The 17,799-nt window shown below is 54.4% G+C and overlaps 2 protein-coding genes across 2 annotated transcripts; both read left to right on the top strand.

The window, feature by feature from the left end:
• Window positions 1-5,918: 5,918 nt before the first annotated feature.
• Window positions 5,919-8,174, top strand: LOC125241350. The gene has a single exon (XM_048149773.1). It carries the CDS (start codon window positions 5,919-5,921, stop codon window positions 8,172-8,174), a length of 2,256 nt encoding a protein of 751 aa, XP_048005730.1.
• A 5,248-nt stretch (window positions 8,175-13,422) lies between these two features.
• LOC125241345 lies at window positions 13,423-15,398 on the top strand. The gene is made up of 3 exons (XM_048149766.1): window positions 13,423-13,614; window positions 13,666-14,238; window positions 14,334-15,398. The coding sequence occupies exons 1-3, from the start codon at window positions 13,423-13,425 to the stop codon at window positions 15,396-15,398; spliced, it is 1,830 nt and encodes a 609-aa protein (XP_048005723.1).
• The last annotated feature ends 2,401 nt before the right edge of the window (window positions 15,399-17,799 follow it).

Genomic DNA, 17,799 nt, shown 5'->3' with positions numbered 1-17,799 from the left:
TTAATTGCAATTAGACAATGCGCTGCGGTCACACGTCTGGCTAGCACAATGCACTAATCCGAACGGCGTATCGCTTTCGTTTGGCGTCGGAGAAATGCCATTCGGCTACGGGGCCAGTAGTGTATCTTCATCTACATCAGATTATTCATATTAAATCCATTGTTTTTGATAACAAACACTTTTTGAACGAAAACAAACACGAAAATACTGCATATAAATTAAATGCAACGTTCAAAAAAGCATATAAATCATATAATTATTTTAAACTAAAATTGTACTTATTTCATTTAAATATCTGTTGTACTCTCCGTTGCTAGGCAACGCTGGGTGCCTCGCGTACGCACGCGGTCAAGCGCGAGTATAGAGCATATTGTCAGATTGTGAATTATAACAATTTAACTGAGTTAAATTTTACGAAATAAATCCAAACACACTGAAATAATTGTAAAACATAAATAAAATGCATTTTTCATACCGTATAATATATTTTATAGCTTAATAGTAAAATTTTGGTTGTGCAATAAAAATCCTTGGCAGATTGAAACATGCTTTGCCTGAAGTATTGTACGGATTGTATTAATTTTTAAAACTAAATCAATTATTCCCTTGGGAATAAAATTAGTATATTATGCTTCAATACACGTAGACGCAATGATACCTTTAAAATATTATAAATGGGAAAGTGTGTATGTTTGTTTGTTTGTCCGTCTTTCACGGTAAAACGGAGCGACGAATTGATGTGATTTTTTTAAATGGATATAGTTGGAAGGATGGAGAGTGACATAGGCTACTTTTTAGGGTTCCGTAGTCAACTAGGAACCCTTATAGTTTCGCCATGTCTGTCTGTCCGTCCGTCCGTCCGTCCGTCCGTCCGTCCGTCCGTCCGTCCGTCCGTCCGTCCGTCCGTCCGTCCGTCCGTCCGTCCGTCCGTCCGTCCGTCCGTCCGTCCGTCCGTCCGTCCGTCCGTCCGTCCGTCCGTCCGTCCGTCCGTCCGCGGATAATCTCAGTAACCGTTAGCACTAGAAAGCTGAAATTTGGTAACAATATGTATATCAATCACGCCGACAAAGTGCAAAAATAAAAAATGGAAAAAAATGTTTTATTAGGGTACCCCCCCTACATGTAAAGTGGGGGCTGATATTTTTTTCATTCCAACCCCAACGTGTGATATATTGTTGGATAGGTATTTAAAAATGAATAAGGGTTTACTAAGATCGTTTTTTGATAATATTAATATTTTCGGAAATAATCGCTTCTAAAGGAAAAAAAAGTGCGTCCCCCCCCTCTAACTTTTGAACCGTATGGTTAAAAAATATGAAAAAAATCACAAAAGTAGAACTTTATAAAGACTTTCTAGGAAAATTGTTTTGAACTTGATAGGTTCAGTAGTTTTTGAGAAGAATACGGAAAACTACGGAACCCTACACTGAGCGTGGCCCGACACGCTCTTGGCCGGTTTTTATTATCTCTTTCTAACGCGAGCGAAGCTGCGGACAAATGCTAGTTAGATAATAAATTGACTTGGACACAAGTAAAGAATTTTCTCTTCGCACCTGTTTTTCGGTACAGGCTGACCAAAAAGAGTAGAAATTAAAAAGTGGCAGCATTGTACTGTAGATGGTGTCATCCCTTTTACTGTAAAACTAGTATATTTCTTTTCAGGTCAAACATTCAAAGGGCCATATGAAAAAGGTCGTACGTGCATATACGGCCGTGTTTTAATTTATCGCCACTCGTTTCGACTTTTATCGTAATGTACTATTGGGGTGGGGTGTGCGCGTGCGCGAAGGCGAAGTGAAAGGCCACAGTATAATAAAGAGTACTATCGTAAGAGTACAATAGGCGGTGTGTAGATAAGCCTAAGGGTGTGTAAATAATGCTAAGTACTAAACTGGCGAAGCTCCAAAGGCTCGACATCGTCCTTGAGGACAGCATCACAGCAGTCGAGCGCAAAGGGGAGCGCGGTCGATGTAGTCAAATGGTTCACAAAACTCCCGCACGGTACACTGAGTGTGCTCAAATGAATCCCTAGCTAATTCTCACACCATAACAAAATTCAGTAGGTACTCGTACAACACAGGTCCTTATTCCGAGAAAAATCTTAATAGCGACAACTAACTTCGAGATGCGCCACAGCACAACGACATCTATTGGATTCAAATGTAGGAATGTATGTAGGAAACAAATAAATTATTTTATAAACATTTTTTGTTTTGTTTTTTTAGTAGTAACACTACTATATTTAAATTGTATATAAACTGAAATAGATCGCCCACGATAGCTGGAAACCCGGGTTCGATTCCCTTCGCCACCAGTGGGCTTGATCGCTTTATCTTTAGAGTTAAGTGTATGGTATCTATTTCAGTTTATAATTTAACTACTTATTTCCAATCTTTACGATTTCTAGTTACATCAGTAAAATTCAGAAGTTACAGGTACGTTACTCGTATTCCATAAATTTTCGTCTTCAAACCCCGAAGTACAACATCACAACATTGAGACTACTAGCGTCATCTGTTGACGGGTGGCCAAACTAACTATGTGCCCAATTTTACGTTGCAGTTACAAATTGACTTGATTACCATAAAATTCTTTCCATCCGTTAACACATGTTGCACAGATTTTAGAATTTTAAGACTACGGGAACGCTTAAATATTCATATTTCTATATTTGCAGACCGTCCTACTAGCGCCATCTGTTACATTGTTTACATTGAACATGTTATCACTTTTTTTTTTCTCTCGAAATATGTATAATGGCGAAGTTACAACGAAATTTGGCTTATTCATAAATCCAAACATGCATAACATACGAACAGCCTTCTTAATACCTCTGCCACACTATGCTCCTCACGCTGCCGCGATGTTGCCCTCTCCGGCGACACACTGTCCTGCTCGCGCAATTAATCGCACTTGGTTGTTGTCGGCCCTTTGACTCGCACTACTCGCAGTCGTGCCAGAAAACCGACAAAATAGGAAGCGGTGGGCATGACGAGGAGCATGACGAGCGGCATGACGAGTAGCGCGACCACACTGTGCCGCTGCCTACTTCCCACGCCGCTCATCGAGTGTGTGGCAGAGATATAAGACCAAGTGCGCTAGAGCATGAGCCTACGAGTGGCTGTAATCACATTGATGGACAGGGACACTGTTGATGTAGCCCACTGATGACATCTTTTTAGTACGTAAATAACTCAAAAGATGGCGATACCGTCGTATAATTAAAAACATCCCGGATAAAATAACGGCGTCGCCCACACTTCGTCACTTGATGAAGGTAACGGTGAACTACAAACATACTTAACAGTACATATGGCGCTATATTACCGCACTTATCAGGTAATGAGTTCATTACGGAACTATGTCAAAAAATTGAAATTGATGGTTATAGTGTAAATCGTTGTACAATACATGTGCGAATAAGGTCTTTGAATAACTCTATGTTCGTGTTTTTATTAAACGCCACTTATTTTGGTATGTATCAAATTAAATCAACATCAAAATAAACAAAGTTTAAATCCACATGCCACCAATAGATGGCGCTGCTTAATGAAAACGAAACAGATAAAAGGCGCTATTAAGATTTTCCTGCGAATCATGGGCTGATTTTACAAAAAGAGTGGTTAGGTAAGGTTCGGAGTTAGGTTAGGGTTTTGAGTTAGGTTAGGGTTTTGAGTTAGGTTAGGGTTTTGAGTTAGGTTAGGGTTTTGAGTTAGGTTAGGGTTTTGAGTTAGGTTAGGGTTTTGAGTTAGGTTAGGGTTTTGAGTTAGGTTAGGGTTTTGAGTTAGGTTAGGGTTTTGAGTTAGTTTTTGAGTTAGGTTAGGGTTTTGAGTTAGGTTAGGGTTTTAGGGTTTTGAGTTAGGTTAGGGTTTTGAGTTAGGTTAGGGTTTTGAGTTAGGTTAGGGTTTTGAGTTAGGTTAGGGTTTTGAGTTAGTTAGGTTAGGGTTTTGAGGTTAGGGTTAGGTTAGGGTTTTGAGTTAGGTTAGGGTTTTGAGTTAGGTTAGGGTTTTGAGTTAGGTTAGGGTTTTGAGTTAGGTTAGGGTTTTGAGTTAGAGGGTTAGTTAGTTAGGGTTTTTTGAGTTAGGTTAGGGTTTTGAGTTAGGTTAGGGTTTTGAGTTAGGTTAGGTTTTGAGTTAGGTTAGGGTTTTGAGTTAGGTTAGGGTTTTGAGTTAGGTTAGGGTTTTGAGTTAGGTTAGGGTTTTGAGTTAGGTTAGGGTTTTGAGTTAGGTTAGGGTTTTTAGAGTTAGGTTAGGGTTTTGAGTTAGGTTAGGTTTTGAGTTAGGTTAGGGTTTGAGTTAGGTTAGGGTTTTGAGTTAGGTTAGGGTTTTGAGTTAGGTTAGGGTTTTGAGTTAGGTTAGGGTTTTGAGTTAGGTTAGGGTTTTGAGTTAGGTTAGGGTTTGAGTTAGGTTAGGTTTTGAGTTAGGTTAGGTTTTTAGGTTAGTTAGTTAGGTTAGGTTTTGAGTTAGGTTAGGGTTTTGAGTTAGGTTAGGGTTTTGAGTTAGGTTAGGGTTTTGAGTTAGGTTAGGGTTTTGAGTTAGGTTAGGGTTTTGAGTTAGGTTAGGTTTTGAGTTAGGTTAGGGTTTTAGAGTTAGGTTAGGGTTTTGAGTTAGGTTAGGTTTGAGTTAGGTTAGGTTTTGAGTTAGGTTAGGTTTTGAGTTAGGTTAGGGTTTTGAGTTAGGTTAGGGTTTTGAGTTAGGTTAGGGTTTTGAGTTAGGTTAGGTTTTGGTTAGGTTAGGGTTTTGAGTTAGGTTAGGTTTTGAGTTAGGTTAGGGTTTTGAGTTAGGTTAGGTTAGTTAGGTTAGGTTTTGAGTTAGGTTAGGTTAGTTAGGTTAGGGTTTTGAGTTAGGTTAGGTTAGGTTAGGTTTTGAGTTAGGTTAGGGTTTTGAGTTAGGTTAGGTTAGGTTAGGTTAGGTTAGGTTAGGTTAGGTTAGGTTAGGTTAGGTTAGGTTAGGTTAGGTTAGGTTAGGTTGGGGTGCAGGGCTGGTAGACCTCCTCGTGGTGCACCCTGGGAGGGGGAGAGTAGCCGCTCAGTTGCGCGTTCGCTATTCTCCCTCTGCGAACTACCAGTCGTGGGGCGTGCAGTTGAGCTTATTGCTCCTGCGTTGACTTCAATGTCGTGTTCGTAGCTGCTCTCGTCTTGTCTCAGTCCATCTGAGGTGATAGAGGATGCAGACGTTGGAGATTGTGCGATGCTGTGTGTGCGTCGCCTATACCGCAAACTTGGCCCGTGGGTGCCAGGAGCGGGGGCCGCCTCCCCTCGGGGTGGGGGCTGCGAGGAAGAAAACCTCTATAAAAATTACTTGCTGTGAGGGCGGTGGTTGACCCAGGTCGGCCGTCGGCCAACTCGTAACCCGGCCCGTGGGGCCGGCACGAGGGTCGCTGTCTCGGACAGGGATCGCGAGGAAGGACACCTCTTCAAAAACCACAGGAGGGAGTAGGTTGACCTCTAACACCTCAGTCACCTACCTGTGTATGTCCTGCACAGTGTGAGCCGTACGTGGGGAAGACGGGATCCTGGAGGGTTGAGCCGAGCAGAGTCGGGTCAGTTACTCTCGCAACGCAACACGCCCTCTTCGGCCCTTATTTCTCGCCAAACGGTAGCCCTGCAGCTAGCCACTGCAGGGTATTTGGACACGCAATGATCATGGGATGAGACGGCGTGAGTTGCAGGCTAGATGCGAGGGGGCTGTCTGGGACAGTGGAATTCTTCCATGCTGACGGGGCAAGGGCGTGTGGAACAACTGGAGGAATAAGATCGATTCTTCCAGCCACACGTCTGTAGCTCCCGATGTCGCGTAGCAATTCCAACCCCTCGTGTCTATACTTTCTGGGTAGCCTTGGTGCACATTGTGTGCATCCCCAGTGTGGGCTCCGTGGTGGGTGAGGAACACAGGAAGCGAAGTTAAAAATTTATAAACATGGCACCAAAACGATCAAATAAAACTAGGACGAAGAAACAGGAGAAAGCAGGAGGGTGCTTCAATGACTATTGGAGCATTCTTAGACTGAGGGGCGGCAATCCACCGCCACGAGATACTAAGGGTCGATTCGTGTCTGGATCGGCACCTGACGAATCCACGGAGGCCTCAACAGAAACCTCTACGAGGTCTCAGATGAAAAAGGAGAACCGGGGATCACTGCCGGACCTACGGGTGTCGCTCACCAGATGCGACGAGCGACCCGGACTGGAGTCTGACTCATCAGCTGCCACTATGGAAACAGTGAGTTCCCGAGAAAACATAATTGTGGGAAAATACTGGCGGAAGGGTGAAAAACGGCCCGCTGATGACGGTATCTCGGATACTGACAGTGACGTGGCGCCCGTAGACGAGATGCTGGCTAAGAGAAAGCCGTTCTTAAAGGCGATGTCTAAACGAGGCAGGGGTCGGCCACCGACCACAGGCGAATATGTAGGCTTCGGAAAGCTGCAGGCCGAGCTGGCTGCTGAAAAAGCTCGCTTGGAACAGCTCAACACAGAGCAGGCGTTGGCGGCTTTCCTAGCCTCATCAGAAGAAGCGGCGAGAGACAGGAGTGCTCGCTTGATGAACCGACAGTCCCAGTCTCCCGACTGCAGTGTGGAAATGGAAACTGCAGTTGCGATCGAGGACAAAGTTCGGGCCGCCCTTAACGCGGTGACCCACGTGATGAGCAAGTCAGGGCACTTAAAGGGCACATACCAAAAGCTTCTGAAGGACTCGGTTACCACTCTCGGTGGAGCCTTCGCAGAGTTGAGGTCACGCACTACGTCAGATGAAGTTGCGCGCCTCGAAGCGGCGAATACGCAGCTCAAGACCCAGCTAGCGGAGCTGCGGAGGCAGGTTCAAGAAATCCGTAACCAGCCTGCCGTAGCAACTGATGCCGAAATAAAAAAGATCGTGGAGGAAGCGCTGCGTAGTAGCACGGCGCAATTTAGCAACATGCTGAACGCCAGGCTGGAGGGCATTGAATGTCGCCTCCTCCCCGAACCACGGTTGCGCCCACCTTTGGCTTCGGACCGGCGTGAAGAACAGGACGTGTCTGGCCACCCTGAATTGGATGACCAATCTAATCGTGCAGGAGGAATGGCAGCGGCTACCCAGCCTGCCACATCAGATGTGAAACAAGGTGCCAAATCCAAAACAAGACGCAAGAAGACTACTCTAGCTGCTAAAGAAGCTGCTGGCGCTAGAGAAGTTCAACAGGAACCAACAGCTGCTGCTGCGGCTCCAACAGCTTCAGCAGCTGCTTCGGCAAATCCTCCAAGTGGGAGCTGGAAAGACGCACTAGGCAGGAAGGCCAAAAAAGTCAAAAAGCCGACAGCTCCTGCAACACAGGCGTCCAAGCCGGCACGTAAGCGTAAACTGCAGCCCCCGCGCACCGCTGCAGTTACTCTTACGCTCAAACAGGAAGCTGTCGACACCGGCGTTAAGTACGAAACGATCTTAGCTGAAGCTAAGAAGAAAATAAAGTTGGAGGAAATAGGAATCTCCTCTGTCCGCTTCCGGACAACAGCTACCGGAGCACGCATGCTGGAGCTCCCTGCTGACACCAAAGAGATTGAAGTTGCGGCGGATGCTCTGGCTGCGAAACTGAGGGAGGTTCTGGATCCTAACATGGTCCACATTCAGCGACCGATTAAATGCGCTGACATCCGCGTCATGGGGCTGGATGATTCAGCGACCGCTGAGGAAGTCGTAGCGGCTGTGGCTGAGCTCGGCAACTGCGCTGCTGAGGCCGTCAAATCCGGCGTGATATCGCGCAGCCAGAATGGCTCTGGGACGCTCTGGCTGAGCTGTCCAGTGGCTGCCGCCAAAAAGGTCGTAGAGGCAGGCCGACTCAAAGTAGGCTGGATCTCGGCGCGAGTCGTCCTGTTAGACACCAAACCTCTTAGGTGTTACCGCTGTCTGGAGACAGGCCACGTTGGAGCCAAGTGCGAAAAGGGCATCGACCGGAGTAACATCTGTTATCGCTGTGGGGAATCCGGTCACAAGTCGCGCGAGTGCAGTGCCCAACCGAGTTGTGCCGTTTGCAAGGCAGCTGGGAAACCGGCTGATCATCCGATTGGTGGCAAAGGGTGCCAGAATAATAAGGTTCGCCCGAATAAGCAAGCCGTGAAGAAGACAGGAGCAGGTCAAGAAACACCTCCGCCTTCCCAGCAAAATGCTGTGCCGGAAACCATGGACACCGACCAATAAAATGGCTATAAAGTGTATCCAGGCGAATATCAACCACTGTGCCGCGGCGCAGGATCTATTGCTCCAGTCCATGGTTGAGTGGGACATAAAGGCGGCGGTAGTTTCGGAACCCTACTTTATCCCAAACCGAGACGACTGGGTGTCGGACCAGGACAAGACGGTGGCCATTATTGTCCCTGCTCTAGCCGGATCGCTAGCCATCGAAAACTCTGTGAGGGGTAGTGGGTTTGTGATGGCTGTCGCAGGTGGCTTAGGCATCATCGGGATATACTTTTCTCCCAATCGTGCCCTTGCCGAGTTTGAACGGATGCTCACAGAAGTTGGAGCCTTGATAGGGCAAATGTCTCCTATCCCGGTGTTAGTGGCTGGAGATTTCAATGCAAAGTCAACGGCATGGGGATCTCCAGCAACAGACATCCGGGGGATTAGAAGAGTGGGCAATCTCGCAAGGGCTGACTGTCCTCAACACCGGGTCGGAGAGTACATGCGTGCGGCCTCAGGGTGAGTCCATCGTGGACGTTACCTTTGCGTCCAACGCCCTGGCTTGCCGCGTTCGTCACTGGAGGGTGGAGACTGGCGTGGAGACACTATCGGACCACCGGTATATACAGTTTGAGGTCGCAACTGTACCCGCCACTCCAAGACAAAACCGACCCGCTGCAGGGGACAGTCCAAGATGGGTGCTGTCAAAACTTGACAGGCAGCTGGCAAAGGAGGCGGCCATAGTCGAGTCCTGGGGGGCTCATAATGAGCCAAACCAGGTCGACCACGAAGCGGAGCTTCTCGCTGCCGCTCTAACCCGAGTGTGCGATGCGGCTCTGCCAAGGGCCAAGCCTTTCGTGCCCAAGCGCCAAGTGTACTGGTGGCGACCTGAACTCCGCCAACTGCGGAACGCGTGCGTGGCTGCGCGCCGCCAGTACACCAGATACAGGAGAAGGCGGAATCGAGACGAGGCTGAGGAAGAAGCACTGTACGGTACCTACAGAGAGTCCCGTGCAACCCTGCGGAAGGCCATAGCGCAAGCGAAAGAGGCGGCCTGGGAGGAATGGCTTGAGATTCTTGACAGGGATCCTTGGGGCAGGCCGTATCGAGCTGTTAGGAAAAAGCTTCGACCCTGGGCGCCCCCCTTGACAAGCAGCCTCCAGCCAGACCTCCTGGAGCGAGTCGTCGGTGCCCTGTTTCCCGAGAGGGGAGAGTTCGTGCCTCCAGCAATGGCACCTAACACCAGACCGCCGGAAGCGGAGAGGGAAGTGCCGCCAGTCTCCGAAGCAGAATTCGACGTTGCCGTCCAAAAGCTTCGGTCGAAAAATACGGCTCCCGGGCCTGACGGCATACCCGGGCGCGCACTGGCGGTCGCACTCAGCGAGCTCGAAGAGGAGGTCAGAGCCCTGTTCACCTCGTGCCTGACTCAGGGGCGGTTCCCCAATAGGTGGAAAACGGGTAAGCTGGTACTCCTCCGAAAGGAGGGGCGCCCGCCCGATCAGCCGTCGGCCTACCGCCCTATAGTCCTGCTCGACGAGATGAGCAAGCTCTTCGAGCGTGTAATAGCGACCCGCCTCGTCAGGAGCATGAACCCGGGCCTAAGCGACTGCCAATACGGCTTCCGCCCGCAGCGCTCGACGCTGGATGCGATCGCCCGTGTAAGGGATTTTGCGGAGGAAGAGGTTTCTCAGGGTGGGGTGGTGATGTCTGTGTCGCTTGACATCTCTAACGCCTTTAACACCCTGCCCTGGGAAACAATCAAAGCGGCGCTCAAATACCACAGCGTGCCAGAATACCTACAAAGCATTGTAGCTGACTACTTTGCCGGTCGCGCTGTGGTGTTCCCCACGAAAGATGGCTGGGGGCGGAGACAGATGTCGTGCGGTGTTCCACAGGGCTCGGTGTTGGGGCCGCTCCTGTGGAACATCGGTTACGACTGGGTCCTGCGCGGGGCCACTGTGCGGGGCATCAGCGTCACGTGCTACGCTGATGACACCCTCGTGTCGGCCCGTGGCAGAACCCATAGAGAGGCGGCTCATCTCGCCACAGCAGGGGTGGCATATGCCGTCCACAGAATCAGGGCGTTAGGCCTCGAGGTGGCTCTTCACAAGTCCGAGGTCCTGGTATTCCACGGACCTCGGAATAAGCCACCAGACGGGGCACACATTATAGTGGGAGGAACTTCCATCGCCGTCGGGTCGACGATGAAATACCTGGGACTTGTCCTCGACGGTCGATGGAAGTTCGAGGAGCATTTTAAGCGCCTGGCGCCAAAATTAATGGCTGCAGCTGGAGCGCTTGGGAGGATTCTCCCGAACCTGGGTGGGCCAGGAGGAGCCTGCAGGCGGCTATATGTGAGTGTGGTGCGCTCGATGGCGCTTTACGGGGCGCCTATTTGGGCGGACACCCTGAGACCTCGGAGTGCGGCCCTATTGCGTCGACCGCAGCGGGCCATAGCTCTCAGGGTGGCTCGAGCGTACCGCGATAACTCGCACGTGGCAGCCTGTCTGTTAGCCGGGAGCCCGCCATGGGACCTTGAGGCCAAGGCCCAGTCTGCGGTCTACTGGCGGTTGCTCACGGCACGAAAGGAGGGAAACTGGCCTGCCCCTCGGGAGGTCCGCCAGTGGCGTGACGACGCGCGGGACGACCTTTACCACCAATGGTCAGAGCGCCTGGAGATCCCGGGAGCTAGCCGGGACCTGGTGACCGCTGTTCGGCCCGTTCTGAAGGAATGGGTCGAACGCAAACATGGCGCACCCTCCTTCCACCTCACACAGCTCCTGACGGGGCACGGTTGCTTCGGATGGTACCTGTGTGAGAGGGTTGGACGAGAGCCGACCCCTGAGTGTCACCACTGTGACAGGGGAGCCGTGGACACGGCCAACCATACGCGCGAAGAGTGCCCTGCGTGGGCGGAGCCTCGCGCTGCCATGTCCACGGTGGTGGGCGAAGACCTCTCACTGCCGGCGTTAGTACGCCGTATGATCGGCAGTGAGGAGGCTTGGGCGGCAGTGGCCACCTTTAGCGTCACCGTCTTGACGCAGAAGGAGGCCGCGGAGCGAACGCGCGAGGACGATGAAAATTCGCTCCCTCAGCGCCGACGCAGACCAGCTAGGCGGCGAAGAGCCTACGCGGCTCGTCTCATGCCACCATAGCGGGAACCTGCGGGTGATGGGTCGGGAGCCCCATCGCCCGCCTGAAGAGGTTCGGGCTGGAAGGCCCTCTAGTGTTCCGAGGGCCTTCAGCGGAGGTGACTCCTAGAGGAGTCTGAAAAGACGGGCCCGCAAGGGCAACGCTGACGGGGTATCGGAGGCCTAAAACAAGTGCCCGAAACCCCGTCCACAAAGCGAGCGGCGGAACACCCCAGGGGGTTTAGTCGGTGAGAGTCCGACATACCCACTGGCTTCTCCCGGGCCAGTGGGATCCATAACGGATTCCCCCTGGGTCAACAAAAAAAAAAAAAAAAAAAAAGGTTAGGTTAGGTTAGGTTAGGTTAGGTTAGGTTAGGTTAGGTTAGGTTCCCCTGTGTTTGCGAGGATGACGCGGCTAGCCTTCCTCAGCGCCGCAGAAGGCTGGGCAGGCGGCGTAGAGCCTATGCAGGCAGAATGCTGCCGCCCTAAGGAGAACCTGCGAGTGATGGGTCGGGAGTCCTGTCACTCGCGTGTAGAGGTTCTGAGCTGGAAGGCCCTCAAGTGTTCCGAGGTGCCTTCGGCGAAGTAAACTGCCAGAGCAGTACGGAGGACGGGCCCGCAAGGGCAACGCTGAGGGGGTATTGGTGCCTTACAACCATGTTCCCAAAACCCCCTCTCAAAAGCGCGCGGCGGAACACCCCAGGGGGTTTAGTCGGTGAGAGTCCGACATACCCACTGGCTTTCTCCCGGGCCAGTGGGATCCATAACGGATTCCCCCTGGGTCAACAAAAAAAAAAAAAAAAAGGTTCCCCTGTGTTTGGTGGGCCCGTGATCGTCCCGCCACTCTTTGGGGACCCGCCCGGCACCAGCGACCGCGTGAGGCTCGCCAGCTCCTCCTCCGCCTTGCTCTGGATCTCCTCCCGTCTGAGGCGGTTGAGCTCCCGCTTCGTTTGGGCAAGCCCCGCTTCGTGAGTCGAGCCCCAGCTCCGCGCTGAGTCCGACTCGGCACCCGCGTTGGAAGATTTGGGGCTCCCAGTGCCATCGATCGCATGCGTCTCCTGCGGTAGGCGCGAGCCGGGGCCGAGCTGGATGCGCTCGACCAAGACTATGGGTGTTTTGCCAAGCGAATCGACCTTGTCTTTAAGGCCGCTTTGGCGCCTCCCCGGTTTAACTTTTTTACCGCTTTTGGCAGTGCCAGTCTGTGGTGCCGCGGCTCCCACGTCGCTTTCTGACCCGGAAGACAGTGTCATGTCGTCCGCGGGCCGCTTGTCGGGCCTCGAGCCCCAGAACTTCAGGCCCGTGCCCGAGGTCGAGGGCTCCTCCAGCGCCCTCGGGGGACCCATGTCCACCGAGCCTTCCGGGCCCTCCGAGCCCTCCGAGTCGCCGGTATCAGCGGGGGAGACCCCGCCAAACAGGTCTCGTCCGTCAAGCCTTGAGGGGAGTAGAACTCTTCCCTCTCGGGTGACGGGGTGGAGGCTCCGCGGAGGCCAGTCATCCTCCCGGTGAACACTCTTGTTCTCGGGGTGGAAGGACGCACGAACTGCCTGAAACCTGTAGGCACAGGCGCATCCTCCCCCCCCGTTAGCGTCTCGGACGCGGGGTAACGTATATAACGCCCGAGTGCGTCCCGTAGTGGGCGGTACCCTGCCGGGACGGGCCTAGGCGAGGGCAGGGCAAGCCCGGGTGAGGACGGGGTGCCCGCCGCCTCCTCGCTGACCACATCTTCATCTCCGTGTGCAGGTTTCGGGGAAGGCTCAATCTCGGCCTCCTCCGCATCTGCTCCTCCTCTTAGCCTTAATAACAAATCGTCATGAGAATCGGTGTCCTTTGGTCGTTTGCCAGAGTCGTCGTGGTTCGTCCGCGAGTGGTGTGCCCCCAGAATACGACGGGCGGCATGTCACCACAGTACGGGCATCCAGTACGGATGCCCGTTCTGTGGTGACACGGAGGATTGGGACCTCCTGGGGTAGTCCTACTGTATGTTGGCCACTCATTTTTGCTATTTTTAAGGGGTATGCCCCCCTTTGTGCGGCGCTTGTGACTGGGCTCCCCCTAGCCACGCATCCCATCGGCACGCCGCAAACCTTGGGATTGGGGATTTTTATAGTGGTTTACTCCACCTGGCCTTCCTCTCAATGAGGGAGGCCCCCGGTCCGCTCAGTGCGGGTTGCGGGTTGCCCGACGGTGGCCGTAGCCACGACGCCGCGCCTGGCGGCCTGGGCACGCCTCCGGTGGCTCATAGAGCCCCGACTCCATCCCGGGGGGACACCTGGCAGCTCGCACTGTGCCCTCTGCTGACTTCAGAGGGACACGCGGAGCCGCCCCCCGTGTGCTGCTCTTAGTCTGGCCTCTCGCCTCAGGCCTGTCCGGTTTGGGAGGCCCTGTCCGGCATAGCCCTGAGGGTCCTGGAGGCACGCAAGCCCCTTCACCACGGCAAGGTGGCAACACGTCGAAGGGACGGGGCGGATAACAGTGCGGCGTCGCTCCACCAAAGGGTAAAAAACAGCCTCAAGACGGTGGAGTTGGTGGCCACTGGGTCCGCCAACCTGAAGGGGACTTTTGTGCGGGCCCTCAAGACGGCTGTCGCGTCAATCGGGGAAGCGGTCGATGACCTGAAGGAGCGTACTTCCTCCGAAGAGACGCGACGGCTACAGAGGCAAAATGCCAAGTTGAGGGCGGAGGTTACAGACCTGCGCTCTGAGGTGGAGGAGTTGAAAGCGGAGCTCCGGGCCTACTTCATGAAGCGGGCCCCGCCCTCGTCTCTATCCAAGGAGGCACCACAGCCCGCCACTGCCCCTCCCGGGCGCTCCGATGCGGACGAGCTGGTCGGGGCGATCACGGCCAGGGTAGGGCGGATGCTTGACGAGAGGCTTGGAGCCCTGGAGCGTGATGGCAGGCTTCTGCCAGCCAAACCGGAGCAACCCCCACCGGCTGCAGACCGGGGACGACAGGTCGCGCAAACGGCCACAGGGGGAAAAACGGGAAGGCCAACGCCTACCCGAGGTCCCCCTAACTACACCTCTGAACCCCAAAAGGGTGACAAGAGGAAGAGAAAGGGCAAGAAGAGTGCGCCGAAACCGTCAGCGAAGGCCACCCCACTGAGAGTCCTCTTCCGCCCGCTACTGAACCCCCTCGGCCAGCGGCTGCCACGTCCACTGACGAGGGCTGGAAGGTGGCGGTCGGCGGCAGAAAGAAGAGGAGGAAGGCAGCAGCGACCAAGGCAAAGGCGCCCCAGCCAGCACCGCAGCGGGCGAAACCTAAAGCCCGGAGACTTCGCCCTCCCCGCTCGGCAGCTGTGGTGCTGACGCTGCAACCGGAAGCGGAGGCAAACGGCGCAACTTATGCCAAGGTGCTGGCCGTAGCAAAGGACAAGGTCAAGCTATCTGACCTGGGCATTTCCGATTTGCGTTTTCGGCGGGCAGCCACTGGCGCACGGATTCTGCAGCTGCCGGGTGTGAACAGCGGTGTGAAGGCCGATAAGCTGGCAAGGGAGCTGGCGGAAAAACTGGGAGAGGAAGTCCGAGTGTCCAGGCCGACAAAGTGTGCGGAGCTGCGACTATCCAACCTGGATGACTCAGTGACGTCGGAGGAGGTAGTCGCCGCCGTTGCTCGAGTCGGGGAATGTACTCAGGACCAGGTCAAGGCAGGGGAAATCCGCCGGGATCACACTGGTCTTGGTACAGTCTGGGTACGCTGCCCGGTCACGGCGGCAAAGAAGGTGTCCGACGGTGGTCGTTTCCTGGTTGGATGGTCTTCGGCACAGGTGAAGCTGCTGGAGCCCAGAATACTACGCTGCTACCGCTGCCTGGAGGTTGGGCATGTCAGGGCGCAATGCCAAGCGCAGATAGATCGCGGCAGTCTGTGCTACCGATGTGGAAAGCCGGACCACAAGGCGGCACAATGCTCGGCCGAGCCCCACTGTGCAGTGTGCGAGGCATCGGGTAAGTCGGCAAGCCATGCCCTGGGCTCCAAGGCGTGCACTGCCCGAGGACCGAGGAAAGATAGGAAGACTCGCGATGGCCCCCGGCCCCCTCGCAGTCTTCCCAGCCGGCCGCGACAACACCCGCGGCCAGCAATGCGTTGGGGGAAGCAATGGCCGCTGAATAAATAATGGCCATCAGCTTTCTGCAGGGGAACATCAACCATTCCGCCAGAGCACAGGACCTTGTGTACCAGAGCCTGGCGGAATGGCAGATTAGTGTAGGGGTTATTGCCGAGCCCTACTCTGTCCCACCTAGGGACAATTGGGCTGGCGATTTAGACGGCCTAGTGGCTATTGTCACCAATTCGCCCGCCAGTTCCACGCCGCCCCAAAGAATAGAAAGGGGCCGTGGATACGTTGCGGCCTGGATTGGTGACATAATGCTGGTGGGAGCGTACTTCTCGCCGAACCGGACTCTGGCCGAATTCGAACAGTTTCTGATCGAGGTCGGAGCTCTGATCGGCAGAAGGCGGCCGGGTATGGTGCTCGTAGCTGGGGACCTTAACGCGAAATCCACTGCCTGGGGATCGCCGGCAACGGACGCCCGCGGGGCTGAATTAGAGGAGTGGGCAATATCGACTGGGCTGGTCGTCCTCAACCGAGGGTCGGTCAACTCGTGTGTGCGGCAACAGGGTGGCTCCATCGTGGACGTCACGTTCGCGAACGCTGCCCTGGCGCGCCGTGTTCGAGGCTGGGAAGTGTTGGAAGATGTGGAGACGTTGTCGGACCACCGATACATTCGGTTTGAAGTCTCCACACTTCCGGTCAACCCGATCGGTCTGAACCGGCCTTTGCAAGGGGACGGCCCGCGTTGGGCAGTGAAACGTCTAGACCGGGAGGTATTGCTCGAAGCAGCCGTGGTGAAAGCCTGGCTGCCAGCCGTCGAAGCCCCAGTGGAGGTGGACGTGGAAGCCGAGAGGATGGGGAGTGCCATGGTCGAGGTGTGCGATGCTGCGATGCCGCGAGTGGGCCCGATACCTCCTAAACGTGCTGTGTACTGGTGGTCCGCTGAACTTGCGCAACTGCGCGAGTCGTGTGTTGCTGCGAGACGCCAGTACACTCACTACCGAAGGCGGCGTATCCGAGACGCGCCAGAGGAGGAGCGGCTGTATGCAGCGTACACGACGGCCGTCAAAGTACTGCAGGGGGCAATCGGCAGAGCGAAGGATCTGGCAGAGAAGGAGATGTTGGAGACTCTGAACAACGATCCGTGGGGTAGGCCGTACAAGATGGTGAGGCGCAAGCTTCGCCCTTGGGCGCCACCGCTCACGCAGAGTCTCCAACCACAGCTCCTGGAGCAGGTCGTTGATGCCCTGTTCCCGACAGCAACAGAGGAGCACACACCTCCTCCCATGATACCCCCCAGAGGGAGTATGGCTGACGAGGGAGACGCGCCGGAAGTAACGGAGGCTGAATTGGGGGCGGCGGTTTTACGACTCCGAGCGAAAAGCCACACTGCCCCCGGCCCTGACGGAGTCCCCGGCCGGGCCTGGGTCCTGGCTCTGGGCCCACTTGAGCCGCGTTTGAGGGCGCTATTCAGCAGCTGCCTGGCGCAGGGGCGGTTCCCTCGTTCCTGGAAATCAGGAAAGCTGGTCCTCTTGCGCAAAGAGGGGCGGCCGGCTGACTCGCCATCAGCTTACAGGCCGATAGTGCTCCTGGACGAGGCCAGCAAATTGTTCGAGCGCGTGGTGGCGGCTCGTCTGAACCGGCACCTCGAGGAGGTGGGACCAGACCTCAGTGCCTACCAATTCGGCTTCCGTCGGGGCAGGTCCACCATCGACGCAATCGCGAGAGTGAGGGCTCTGGCGGATGATGCAGTGTCCCGGGGTGAGGTGGTTGTGGCGGTGTCTCTCGACATCGCCAACGCTTTCAACTCCCTACCCTGGGTGTGCATCAAGGCGGCACTGAGGCGTCACGTTGTGCCTGGGTACCTGAGGAAGACGGTGGAGGACTATCTCACTGATAGAACCATCAGGTACCCCACCAGCGACGCATGGAGGGAAAGGGAGCTGTCGTGCGGTGTTCCACAGGGGTCCGTCCTAGGGCCGCTCCTGTGGAACATCGGGTACGACTATGTGCTTCGGGGTGCATATCCACCAGGAGTCGGCGTAACTTGTTATGCCGACGACACGCTGGTGACGGCTCGTGGGAGCACCTTCAGGGAGGCGTTGGTTCGAGCCACTGCGGGAGTGGCGTCTGTAGTGGCTCGCATTAGAAAGCTGGGGCTGGAGGTGGCTCTGAACAAATCCGAGGCCCTGTGTTTTCACGGGCCCCGGAAAGCCCCTCCGGCAGATTCCTGCTTGGTGGTGGGTGGGACGTCCATCGGCATCAAGTCGACAATGCGGTACCTAGGCATAGTCCTTGATAGCCGGTGGACCTTCAGGAGCATTTCAAACGACTTGCTCCCAAACTAATCGCGTCGGCGTCGGCTCTAAGTCGGCTCATTCCCAACGTCGGCGGACCAAACGCGGGCTGCCGGAGGTTGTACGCAGGAGTGGTGCGGTCGATGGCCCTGTACGGGGCGCCCATT

This window comes from Leguminivora glycinivorella, chromosome Z (genome assembly GCF_023078275.1).
Source record: "Leguminivora glycinivorella isolate SPB_JAAS2020 chromosome Z, LegGlyc_1.1, whole genome shotgun sequence".
Lineage (NCBI taxonomy): Eukaryota > Metazoa > Arthropoda > Insecta > Lepidoptera > Tortricidae > Leguminivora > Leguminivora glycinivorella.
The sequence above is the reverse complement of the archived record's forward strand: the minus strand, read 5'-3'. Positions and strand labels throughout refer to the sequence as shown.

Excerpts from the sequence above, each read along its gene's own strand:
- LOC125241350 (XM_048149773.1), top strand. The coding sequence starts at position 5,919 with ATGGCACCAAAACGATCAAATAAAACTAGGACGAAGAAACAGGAGAAA.
- LOC125241345 (XM_048149766.1), top strand. The coding sequence starts at position 13,423 with ATGAGGGAGGCCCCCGGTCCGCTCAGTGCGGGTTGCGGGTTGCCCGAC. Across the intron at positions 13,615-13,665 it reads GACACGCGGAGCCGCCCCCC|GCCCTGTCCGGCATAGCCCT; the intron begins GTGTGCTGCTCT and ends CCGGTTTGGGAG. Across the intron at positions 14,239-14,333 it reads CTGCAGACCGGGGACGACAG|GAAGAGAAAGGGCAAGAAGA; the intron begins GTCGCGCAAACG and ends GGGTGACAAGAG.